The 12620-nt window shown below is 45.0% G+C and overlaps 1 protein-coding gene across 1 annotated transcript in view; it reads right to left on the bottom strand.

Annotated features, from left to right (window-relative positions):
* FXR2 (FMR1 autosomal homolog 2) overlaps nt 1-9456 on the bottom strand; it is an 83383-nt gene extending 73927 nt beyond the window's left edge. The window contains exon 1 of the mRNA XM_033924538.1: nt 9205-9456. Coding sequence (XP_033780429.1) covers nt 9205-9267 — 63 coding nt within the window. The 5' untranslated portion in view covers nt 9268-9456. The remainder of the gene's footprint in view (nt 1-9204) is intronic.
* Between the last annotated feature and the right edge of the window lie 3164 nt (nt 9457-12620).

The following is a 12620-nucleotide window of genomic DNA, read 5'->3' as shown; positions in this document are numbered from 1 at the left end:
GAAGGGCAGCTTGGGGACGATTGATAAGAGTGTAGATTGGGGAGGGTTGTTGGAGTGGGCAGACTTGATGGGCTATGGCCCTTTTCTGCCATCATTTTCTATGTTTCTATATTGTGAGAGGCCCGTTGATGTTTCCGTGAAGTGAAGCTCTACTGGGAGACCAGAAGAAGAGCTCTCTGTTCAGAGCGCTTCAATTTGTTGATAACGTTACAAAAAACCGAGGCCTTCATTCACTTCACACATTTTTCATCACTTTGCGGTTTTATTGGGTCCATCGCTGTAATCATCGTCATTACATTGCAAGGGATTGTAATTGACGATGCAAATTTTTGAAGCATTTTCTCATATTTCTTCATACTATCAAATGCCACAATTGCATCAAACAGGCAGGTTGTTGTATTTTTTGGGGGGGAGGGGGCAGCATGATGTTAAAAGTAGTTGCTGATCCCCTCCTGGATGAGAGGCTGACGCGTGGAAAGTGTTGTCCCATTTGCTTGTACCATGTCCAAATGCTGTGCGTTTCAGAAAACTACAGGCCCATTTATTTAGGAGTACTTTTAGTTGATACTATTACCCTGGCTTAAATGCTTTCTTGGTATTTGTTGAAATGGTCTAATTGCTGGTTAGATACATGAGTCTATGAATGACTGTTTTCTCTATTTTATTGCTATAGTTATTGCCTTTTAAGCTACAGTATTTTATTTTACAGATTCTATGTACTTGCTTTGTTATGCACTGCGGATGTGTAATCTGTAGAGTTTATGTTCAGCATCCATCATTATTATTGTGTATGTATCTGTTAACTGCCTGGAATTGCAAAATAGAACAAGATATGAATTTTAAATAAAACACACACACATACAAACATCTTTTTTCTTTATCTACTCTATATCTAGTAAAGGGGAGTGCTAAAATGTTCTCAGCCCAACCAAGAAGGGAATGATGTGGAGCCATGAAACTTCCAAGTTATTCCACATATTCACTCCTAAGTTATATACACTTGGCACATTGTGTCTGAAGCTTCTGGAACCCTCACAAAAAAATAATCCAATGTCTGGTCACTGAAATACTGCTCTGCTGCTACAATTACCTCCGAATCAATCAAAAATTGTCACCCTTTCAAAACTCTTTTAAAGGTCTGGAAACAGAAAATAGATAGAGCAAGATCTGGTGGAGTAGGGTGGATGGTCTATGCACTGAAATCCCCAACTGCATCAAAACATCCACCGTTTTGCCAGCCTTGTGAGCAGGTGCATTTATCTTGCAAAAAGAACTCCTTTCTGTAGCTTCCCTCTCCTTTCTTTCAATGCTGCTTTAAATCATCACAGCAAGTTGCAGTAGTATTCTGAACACTATGGCAATGCCTTTCCTGCTGACTTGTGGGTCTTGAATTTCCTTGACCGTGGACAACCTGAATGCTGCCCCAGTATGGACTGTTTTGGCTCTGGATCACAGTGGTGTAGCCATGTTTCTTCAACAGTAGTCATTGGCAACAGCTCGCTGAAAATGCTGTAAAATCAACTTGGAAGCATCGTTTTTCGTCAGCATTCAAACATTTGGGCACCCACTTGGCCAACAGCTTCTGCATACCCAAGTGCATGTGGATTATACATCCAACACATTCCCCGGATACCTGCAATGTCTCAGCAATTGTTTTAGCTGTTATTCGCTGATCTGCCAAAATCAGGTCATGGACATATGGTCAACAATTTCAGGAGCCGACACTGTTTGAGGCCTCCCAGACCTTGCTGCTTCTTTGGTCTCAATCTCCACACTGAAAGTTTGCACACCACTTCTTCACTGTGGTGTATGATGGACATTTGCCACTCAAATGTTTGCATCATAGATTCATAGATTTCCTTTTGGAGTTTTCTTCTGCAGGAATAGGAACTTTGTGACGGCTCAGAGTTCCACACTTTCTGCCGACATGCATTATGATTCTGCAAATTGGCACTTCGCAAAGTAAAATAACACTTTTCAGCTACAGTGGCAAACTAACACTCAGAATTAAGGAAGCTGGCTGGGCTAAGAACTTTTCAGCACCCCCTCATATGTTATGTAGGTATGTGTACATATACACACACTTATAGTGCAATTCCTTCCTGCACCATGAAGAGACAGCAAGGGGACACATCTTGTGTGACTGGGTCTAGGTTCCCCTTTGCCCTCGCGACTCCTGGCATATCTACATCTATATCCGTCAAGAAAATCAAAATGATCAAAATGCAGGGGATGTGAGGTAACAAGGAAATACTATGAACTCAGAGAGAGAAGGTGCTTATATCCTCATCAGTGTTGTCTACAGATCTTCACATCAGACAAAGAAATTAGAGATCTGGTCATAGATATCCAAAAGTTGGGAAATGAAAGGGGAGATGCAGTTGCTAGATTTCAACCAGAGTATCCCATCAGGGCAATTTGAAATAAGTTAAGATACTGGATTCTTTACAAGTCCCGTGAAACTTATCTGATTTTAGCAGTTTAAAACAAATTTTGAAGCTGTGTAACAGAGTATCTTATGTTGTTTTGTCTTAAGATTTATTCAAGGTTATGATGTCCGAGAAAGGGCGGGACCCCCGGAAGAGGAAGCAGCATAGACGCAGGGCTCAGAGAAGGGGCGGGACCGCCGGCAGAGGAAGCAGCAGGACAACGGTAGGCAGCTTCTCCGTGATGTGGGGGGGGGAGGCTGTGGGGGTGCGAGCGGTCCTTCGGGGTGGGGGTGCGAGCGGTCCTGCGGGGGTGGGGGGGGGTGAATTGGACGTCGGGGGGGGGCAGGACTTCAAGGGGAAGAGGAGAGTCGGGGCGGGCAAAAGGAGAGTCGGGCGGCGACAGGAAAGTTGGGGCGGCATGCGCGGTATACGGGTGTGCGCGGTATATAAAAATTTCTTTACATAAATTAGTTTCCCGCGCGCTATACCCGTGTGCATGTTTTACATGGGGGCGCGATATATGAGTGAAAATATGGTAATTAGAATTCTAGGTGGATTACAGGCAAAAACAGTTACATAGAATTTTGTATAGAGTTAAATACATTACAAAGAATTATACAAGCCACAACGATATCAAATTATACATACAGTCTGAGGTAACTATATCATAAATAGCATCTCACTATTAACATTGTCTTTAAGGTTACTTGTATTATTAGTCTGAGTCTCTTTTCAACCCCTGGTAGGGATTTCTTAAGACATGTTTCTAGATTTCTGGGAAACAGTTTGAATACTTTACTGGATAGCATAGGTGAGCTACTTTGGTCTTTATTAATTGCTAGCATTTGCTATGTAATTAGAGCATGTCTTCTCAATCATTAATACAGAATCACAAAAGCCTATGGCTACATATCACAACCAAGATAAATTCATGATGAATACGTATACCACCAGATGAAAACAAAAACCGGTAAAGAAGCCAAAGTAGTAAAAGATGCAAATGTATCCCTGAATTGTAATAAGGGAAAACCCATTTTTTTTTTCCTCTTCTAAACACAGGTTACAGGAATCCAAATGAAGAAAACTGAAATTAAATCAGATTGTTCAATAAGGAGTAACAGAAAAAAGGGCATGTGTAAGGGAGAGAGAGCAAGGCCAAGAGTCAGCAACTCCAACCATCCATCTATTTGTGGAAGAAATAGGAGACCCCCCAAGCAGATGGGAAGAGGTTAGCAAAAAAAGGGCAAGCCTTCAGAGTACATGGTAAGCAGGGAACCAACATGGAGACTGTAGTCAGCTGGGTTACTGCACACAAAAAAGGATATAATTAAAATCAGAAAAGTAATTTAGTGGTTTAAAAAAAAAAAAAATCAGGTAAAGAAGGGAAGTAGCAGGCAGTGAGAACATGAAAAGCAGGTAACAGAGAAAGATAAATCGTATCATGAACTGTGAAGGGGGGAAAGAAGATGCTTAAATAAACAAAAAAGTAAGATACAGGATAGCACAGGTGTACAGACTAAAGGGGCTCTTTTAAAAATTCTATTTTTAGTGCTCAAGTTTCCTGCATGTTGAAGCCACTTTTTAGTGTGGCTCTAAAAATGGCGCACTAAGCTTAAAATTAGATTGCAAGCCGTTAACTGCCACCTATTCTTTAGGTCAGGGGTAGGCAATTCCGCTCCTCGAGAGCCGGAGCCAGGTCGGGTTTTCAGGATCTCCACAATAAATAGGCATGAGATAAGATTTGCATCTCAAGGAGGCAGCGCATGCAAATCCATCTCATACATATTCATGGTGGAGATCCTGAAAACTTGACCTGGCTCCGGCTCTCAAGGACTGGAATTGCCTACCCTTGCTTTAGGTGGCAAGGGCTCATGCGCTAATCTGGCAGCATGTGTCAGCGCCCACAAGCTAAACGATTAGCATAGGGCACATCTACTCTCCACCCCCAGTGCTGAAAAAAAATGCAAATTACTGCTTAGAATGTGGCACCTGAGCACACCCAGCAGCCATCATTTTAAGTGGCAGTAAGCACGCGTTACTGCTTACAGCTGCTTAATAAAAGGGTCCCTAACTAGATGGTGAACAAGAGGGTATGTTCTTACATAGTACAGTAGGAACTGGGGAGTAGAAGGTACAAAATGTCAACAGAATGCCAGTGGAATAGATTAAAGTAAAATTCTGTGATGCCGTGTTTCCCCGATGACAAGGCAGGGCCATCAAATAAGACAGCCCCCCTTTTTAGAAAAAAATGTAAAATAAGGCACCCCCCCCGCAAATAAGCCACCCACCGATACCTGCGCTTACCCGAATCGGGTGGTACGGTGGGTGACTCCATGTGGTCCCTCTGTCTACCGTATTTGCCTCCATGGCTGCGTGCCGCGCCTCGTCATGAAGTAAAGAGGAGGAAGTGACACAGGACTGCAGCGCGCGCACGTGACTCCGCGCAAGGAAACACAGGCAGCTTCCCTCATCCCTCCCTAACGGAGACTGCAGGAGTTTGTTCACGGCCAGAACATCCAAAAGTGAGACACGCAGACAGGTTTCTTTTGCTGTGAGCAATACCACTTACTGTATATAAAGCCTGTTTAAAATGCATACGGTATATAAACAATGGTTTCACATTGTCAAGTCCCCTCTGATGCTGCACTACAGAATAATCTCTTTACTGTGTTTCCCTGATGGAGAACATTGGGGACATTAAATGGTACAAAATATGGTATGATGGATAAAGCTGGCCATACACGGTACGATTTTTCGGCCGACCGATTCTTCAGCCGACCGTTTTCTTCCTCCAACGAACGCATTGCGAACGTACCTATCGCGAACGTAATAAAATTCTGTTTTTTTTCAACAATAACTGTGTACTGTAGTCTTCTTCATGGGTAAATAAGGCATCCCCCCGAAAATAAGCCCTAGAGCATATTTTGGCCTTCCAAAAAAAATAAGACAGTGTCTTACCATCGGGGAAACAGGGTAGAGGGGACAAAAAAAAAAAAAAATCAAAGCATTTACAGAGAAAAGGTAAAAAGGAACAAACTATGAGATAAAGAAAGAGGCAAGTTAATGGGAAGGAATAGAAGAAAGCTGGAGACAGGTCAACTCTTGAAAGTATAAAAAAAACAAAAAACAGGTAAGCAGTGATGGCAAGTAAATTTCAAAAGGAAGCAGAAAAAAGAGGCAGAATAGGACCAGAGAGTTAAAAAAATAAATGAAAAAGGGAAAGAAAGGAAACAGATTACACTATGAACCCCCACCCCGTGAGCTTTGCTCAGCTGGTAAGTCCCTCCTATCTGTGCCCTTCTCTTCAACTGCCAACTCCAGACTCCATCCTTTCTGCGCCATATGCTAGAACAAGCTGCCCGAATACCTACGATGGGCTCCATCTCTGGCAGTGTTCAAGGCCCAGTTAAAAGCCCACCTCTTTGCGAGTGTGTACAACTCCTCCTTTCACCTTGGGTTCTGCATCCCCAACCCCATATGTCGTGCCTATCTGTCCAAGTTAGATTGTAAGCTCTTCCAAGCAGGGACTGTCTATAGCGCCGCGTATGCCTTTCAGTGCTATATACGTGATAAGTATTAGTAATGGAAATTATGATGCAAAGAAGAAAGAAGCAAAAACAGTGGCTAGAAGTGACTCCTTTTGAGAGTCAGAGGAAATCAAAAAGATGAGGAAAGAGGAAGACAGAAAGTTATCTAAATACCAATGTATAAATGCATAGGAAGAAAATTTACTTACTTGTAACAAGAGCTCTGTGGACAGCAAGATAAGTCAGCCACTTGCAGGTGACATCATCTACTTGTAGGTGACATCATCCAACAGTTCCCAGATGATATCACCTATATGTGGCTGATGCGTTCTGCTTATCCTAGGAGAAAGATGGGTTTATTTCAATGAGAGGTTGAGTGCAAAAAGGTAGGCCGGTATTAAGGGGGAGAAAAACAGAGCAACTGCCCTAGGCCCCCACGGTACAAGAGGTCCTAACCTACCTAAAGCTTAACAAAATGCAGCCTGCTGCGGTGAACTTTTGAAGCCTCTAGTAAATGTCTGCCCTGGGTCCCACCATACTTAACAGCCCCACAAAAGACTATAGGATCAAGAAATAGTGGCAGATGCATGAACAGCCTCTCACGGAGATCATGCCATCTACTACTATCACTTCGCCTCCTTTAGAGATCTCATGTACTTGGTGTCGACAACAAACAGTTCTATCTCCCAAGAAAGACAAATATAGAAGTTTTCCGATGCCGAGAAAGGAACGGTCCCGGCTGGGTAATTGCATTGGTGGAGCCATGTCGCCTTATGGTGCTTTTCGAAAAGTAATGAAGTCAGCCTTGTTTGATAAATTTATTTCCTAAATGCGGATGCTATTGTTAACAAAAGTTTACATTGAATATACCAAGAAAATTTTAACTATTTCGCCGGCTGTTCGGCCTTCTTCTGCGTCAACCGCCTAGAAATTGTTTTGATTAATAATAATACATAGTTCATATACCGCAGGACCGTGAAGTTCTACAATGACTAAAAATGCTAGAAGGTTAAAAATAGTGAATAAGCAGCTCTAGAGATCAGTTATTGTGGGAAAGATTGTACAAATCAACTGCCTAAGTAGTTCAGGAACAGATATGTTTTGAGGTGGCTCCTGAATTCCCCATAAGTATTAGCAAGCACGAGTAATTGTTCCAGGTCTTTACCTCATAATGCTGCGGTATAGGACAGGGGTCTCAAAGTCCCTCCTTGAGGGCCGCAATCCAGTCGGGTTTTCAGGATTTCCCCCAATGAATATGCATGAGATCTATGTGCACGCACTGCTTTCAATGCATAGTCATTGGGGAAATCCTGAACACCCGATTGGACTGCAGCCTCAAGGAGGGACTTTGAGACCCCTGGTATAGAAGAATAAAGTTACGTCATAGAGCTATGCAAATACTCAGACTCCTAAGACACGGTACCGTCTTTAATGTCATGGATCCATGCAAAAAAAAAAAAAAAAAAAAAAGAAGAGGGAGCAGACAGAGAAGTGACCTAAAGCAGTGGTTCCCAACCCTGTCCTGGCCAGTCGGGTTTTCAAGATAGTCCTCATGAACATGCGCGGAGCAGACCTGCACACCTGGCACCTCCATTACATGCAGATCTCTCTCATGAATATTCATGAGGACTATCCTGAAAACCCGACTGGCCTGGGGCAGGATTGGGAACCACTGACCTAAAGGAGTGAGGTGCCAGGGGACAGACATTATTTGGAGCTCAAACGCTGCAGGTGCTAATGCTGTCCATACAGCTCAGGGGTAGGGAACTCTGGTCCTCGAGAGCCCTATTCTAGTCGGGATTTCAGGATTTCTCCCAATGACTATGCATTGAAAGCATCTCATGCATATTCAGTGGGGAAATCCTGAAAACCCAACTGGAGTCCGGCCCTTGAGGACCAGAGTTGCCCACCCCTGTTCTAGAGCAGGGGTAGGGAACTCCGGTCCTCAAGGGCCGTATTCCAATCGGGTTTTCAGGATTTCCCCCAATGACTATGCATTGAAAGCAGCGCATGCAAATAGATCTCATGCATATTCAGTAGGGAAATCCTGAAAACCCAACTGGATTCCAGTCCTTGAGGACCAGAGTTGCCCACCCCTGTTCTAGAGCAGGGGTAGGGAACTCCGGTCCTCGAGAGCCGTATTCTAGTCGGGTTTTCAGGATTTCCCCCAATGACTATGCATTGAAAGCAGCGCATGCAAATAGATCTCATGCATATTCAGTAGGGAAATCCTGAAAACCCAACTGGATTCCAGTCCTTGAGGACCAGAGTTGCCCACCCCTGTTCTAGAGCAGGGGTAGGGAACTCCGGTCCTCGAGAGCCGTATTCTAGTCGGGTTTTCAGGATTTCCCCCAATGACTATGCATTGAAAGCAGCGCATGCAAATAGATCTCATGCATATTCAGTAGGGAAATCCTGAAAACCCAACTGGATTCCAGTCCTTGAGGACCAGAGTTGCCCACCCCTGGTCTAGAGCAGGGGTAGGGAACTCCGGTCCTCGAGAGCCGTATTCCAGTCGGGGTTTTCAGGATTTCCCCAATGAATATGCATTGAAAGCAGCGCATGCAAATAGATCTCATGCATATTCATTGGGGAAATCCTGAAAACCCAACTGGATTCCGGCCCTCAAGGACCAGAGTTGCCCACCCCTGGTCTAGAGCAGGGGTAGGGAACTCCAGTCCTCGAGAGCCGTATTCCAGTCGGGGTTTTCAGGATTTCCCCAATGACTATGCATTGAAAGCAGCGCATGCAAATAGATCTCATGCATATTCAGTAGGGAAATCCTGAAAACCCAACTGGATTCCAGTCCTTGAGGACCAGTGTTGCCCACCCCTGGTCTAGAGCAGGGGTAGGGAACTCCGGTCCTCGAGAGCCGTATTCCAGTCGGGGTTTTCAGGATTTCCCCAATGACTATGCATTGAAAGCAGCGCATGCAAATAGATCTCATGCATATTCATTGGGGAAATCCTGAAAACCCGACTGGATTCCGGCCCTCAAGGACCGGAGTTCCCTACTCCTGAGATAGCTTCTTATTTCACCCCCACCCCTCCTAAAATAAAATAAAAAAAAAAAAAAGCAGGCAAGCTCCTGGGATGGCGAGAGACAAAGGAGGAGCGAAGCGACCACAGAGTGAAAGGAGGATCGGCGAGGCCCTGTCGCGGTCGTTCGGTCACGACAGACGTCCTCCCTTCAGCCCCTCCCCCCCCCAACCCAACCCGGAGAAAGCGGCGCCCGGGGCCCGGCCTTACCTTGTAGAAGGCCCCGTTGGAGCCGCGCACCTCCACCGCCAGCGAGTTCACGTCCGGCGGCATGTTCCTTCCCGGCGGCCCCGTAGCCCACGAGGACGAGGCGGAGAAGGCGCCACGGCGACCCGGACTGAGAGAGAGACGGAGGAAGAAAGACCGCCCGTCCGGCGGCGCCGCCGCAGCCGCCCGCTCCTAGCCTTGGAACCGGCTGCTGCGCCTGCGCAAGGAAGGCGCGCGCGCTCGCTCGCTCGCTTTCTGTCTCCGGATGGGAGCAGCCTGTGCGCTTGCGCGGGGCTCGTGTCGCGAGAACCCGCCCACCCCCCCTCCGTCGCGCTCTCTCTCGGGGAGCAGCCTCTGCGCCTGCGCCTGGTCGCGCCGCTAAGGCTCCGCCCCCCCCTACACACCTCCGCGGCCTCTCACGCAACGCCTTCTCCCCCGCCTCCCTTACGCTGAAAGACGCTGCGACAACGGCGGACGTCGCTGTCAAAAAAGCCAGCCAATCAACAGAAAGTACTCCTGCCAAGAAAAGAATAGGGGGGGAAAAAAAGGGCGGGAAGGAGAGGTGGGTTCTGGTAGTAAGATAAGGAAGGAAGGCTATCGAAACCAAAGCTTATATACCTCATCTTCTCTTATAAATATAGAGCTCGACACGGTTTACAAAAGTTAAAAGGGAAGCACAATGGGAGTTGGTGGTAGGGGGAAGCAGAAATTTGCATTTTTTTTTAAATAGCCCAGTTTTCAGGTGTAATAGCTGAAAAAAGCCCAGGGTTGCGCAGCTGAACAAGGAAAATTATTCCAGGGCTCTGTAGTTTTGAAGTGAAGAGATTTCCTTAGTTTTCCAAGGAGAAGAGATGGAAAAAAATTAAAGTTAGACATATAGATATTGAAAAGAATAGGGGACAGAGGTGATCCCTGCGGGACTCCCTCTGCATAGCGGCTTCCAGGGTGATGATCTGGTGCCATTCCTATTAACAGTGTATGAACCAGATCGTAAGAGTCTTACAAAGACAGTAGAATCAATACCTATCTCGGAAAGTTGGTAGATCAGAATGTCTTGCAGAACAACATCAAGACCGCAGACAGGTCAAATTGTAATAGAATAGCAAATTTATTACAAAAGTAGATTAGTGAGACCAATAGCGCTTCTGTACTGAAGTTAGGTCTGAAACCAAACTGGCACGGTAACAATGGAAAATCTCTTACTATGATGAAAGTTGAGCAGATATAATAGACTAACATTTTGTTCAGGAAGGGAATGTTCGCTATGGGTCAGTAGCTAGAGGGTGAGGAAGGGTCTAGGTCAACTTTTTTCAGTAGTGGGGACAGAGCAATGTAGCTCATCTCTTCAGAAAATAGACCTGACCGTAAGGCCGAATTGATAGTCTGGTGAGCAATGAGATAGGTTTGAGGAAAATGTATCCAAGATGCATTTACAAAATCTTAATTTGTGACACAGTTTTTGAGACCTAAGCCTCACATACATACGCAAAGGTAGTCCAGTATCGTGTCTACTGGTGTAGAAGTGGTGTCACTGGGCACTAGAGCATCGTAAGAAGCCAATGATGGAAAAGTGTTTTATAGTAGCAACTTTGTCTCCTACTCTGTTCAGTTTGCCAGAATTCATTGCAAGCACTTTTGCCCACCTGTACTTTTGTTATTGTTAATGGGGGGAAAAAAAAAAAGAGTCAGGCCTACCTTCTCTCATGCTCTACCCACCAACCAGCCAGAAAGACACCTGTTGAAGGGCTGTTTCTAAGGCCATGCCTCCTTCCATCCAAATTTTATTTCTCTGATTGAACCAAAGTGATCCCCCCCCCTCCATGCCCACCTCTGCTTGCAGTGGTTGGTACAAAATGGTTGTCCATCACCAACTATGTGTGAGTGACAATGAAATTGATGTCCATGCTCTAGTCAAAGGTTGCACTCCTTGAGTTCTTACTACTTTCCAGGCACTGCCACTTATGACAAGCTGAAGTCTGAGGTCATCTAGTGATAGCAGGATCCAGGCTGGTTCTCAAGCTATTCACAATAAACACACGAGTTATATTTGCAACTCTCTCATATCTGGCTACCTATTCCCTTTTTTAGCATAGCTAATAAACTTGATGATGCAATAGTCCTGTATATTCTTAATCCAAAAAGTTAGAGTACATAGACAATTGTAGCCACTCTTACTGCATGGTTTTAAAGGCCAATGTTCAGAATTGAGTGACTATCAGTTTTTGCTTAAGAGATAATTAAGGAAGATATCAAATTACAATATATACCTAAATAACTAAGTAGTATGTGATTCTTACCACGACACTCAGGAAAGACTTGTGGTGAAACAGAAAATTTTATTTGCTCTTGCCAAGACAGGGTGCTCATGTACAAAGTAGGCACACAAAGCTTAGTATAATCATTCATTTTATAGTTGGTTCATAGTTTCTGGTCCCTCCTGCCTGCATGCTCATTGGATTGAGCAGAGGCAGTTCACACCCTATCAAATTTCTCCTGTATTTCCATTTTCTACACCTCTCCCCTTATTTGTATTCTTCAGCCCCCAGCCCTATTTACTGTTACCCATATATGGTTTGTCTGTCTTTCCATCATGTGCCTATCCTTCATGCTACATTCTATGTCCTTCAATTTGTTATTTAATAAAGCCCACATTCTGTAATGCTGAGATGGCATGTTCTAGAACAGTGTTCTTCAACTACCAGTCCATGAACCAGTGCCGGTCCCCAGGGCCAGCACGTGCATCAGGCCCAAAACAGTGTTCTTCAACTGCCAGTCCATGGTGCAATCGATGTGGTGTTATTTTGAGCCAGTTCCCTCTTCCTAACTGATTCAGTGCACAAAGCCATGGGCAGTGGCTCCTACGGACATCCTGTGCCTGAACCGGAAGCCTTCTCTGATGTTGCAACATCAGAGGGAAGGCTTCCAGATGAGGCAAGGAACATGCAAGGTGCAATTAGTACCATTATGGGGTGGTGTCTGGGGTGGACATTGGGTAGAGATGGGCAGTGTCTGGCTCACGACTTAGCCCAGTGTTCTTCAACCACTGGTCCACAGAATAATTTTATTTCTGCTGGTCCATAGGTATAAAAAGGTTGAAAAACACTGTTCTAGAACACAAGATTTGCCACTGCTGGGTCAGACCAGTGGTCCATTGTGCCCAGCAGTCCACTCACATGGTGGCCCTTAGGTCAAAGACCAGTGCCCTATTTTTTGAAACTACCCTTACTTGCATATGTTCTGTTCCAGTAGGAACTTATCCAACCTTGTCTTGAAATCCCCGAGGGGTGCTTTCCCCTGTAACAGCCTCCATGAGTGTTCGAGACCACTTTGCACGAAGAACTTCCTTATGTTTGTATGGAATCTTTTCCCTTCTAACTTTAGCGAGTGTCCTCTCATTTTCTTCACCTTAGAGGCATTGT

This window comes from Geotrypetes seraphini, chromosome 16 (assembly GCF_902459505.1).
Source record: "Geotrypetes seraphini chromosome 16, aGeoSer1.1, whole genome shotgun sequence".
NCBI lineage: Eukaryota > Metazoa > Chordata > Amphibia > Gymnophiona > Dermophiidae > Geotrypetes > Geotrypetes seraphini.
This window is presented reverse-complemented; position numbering and strand designations above follow the sequence as displayed.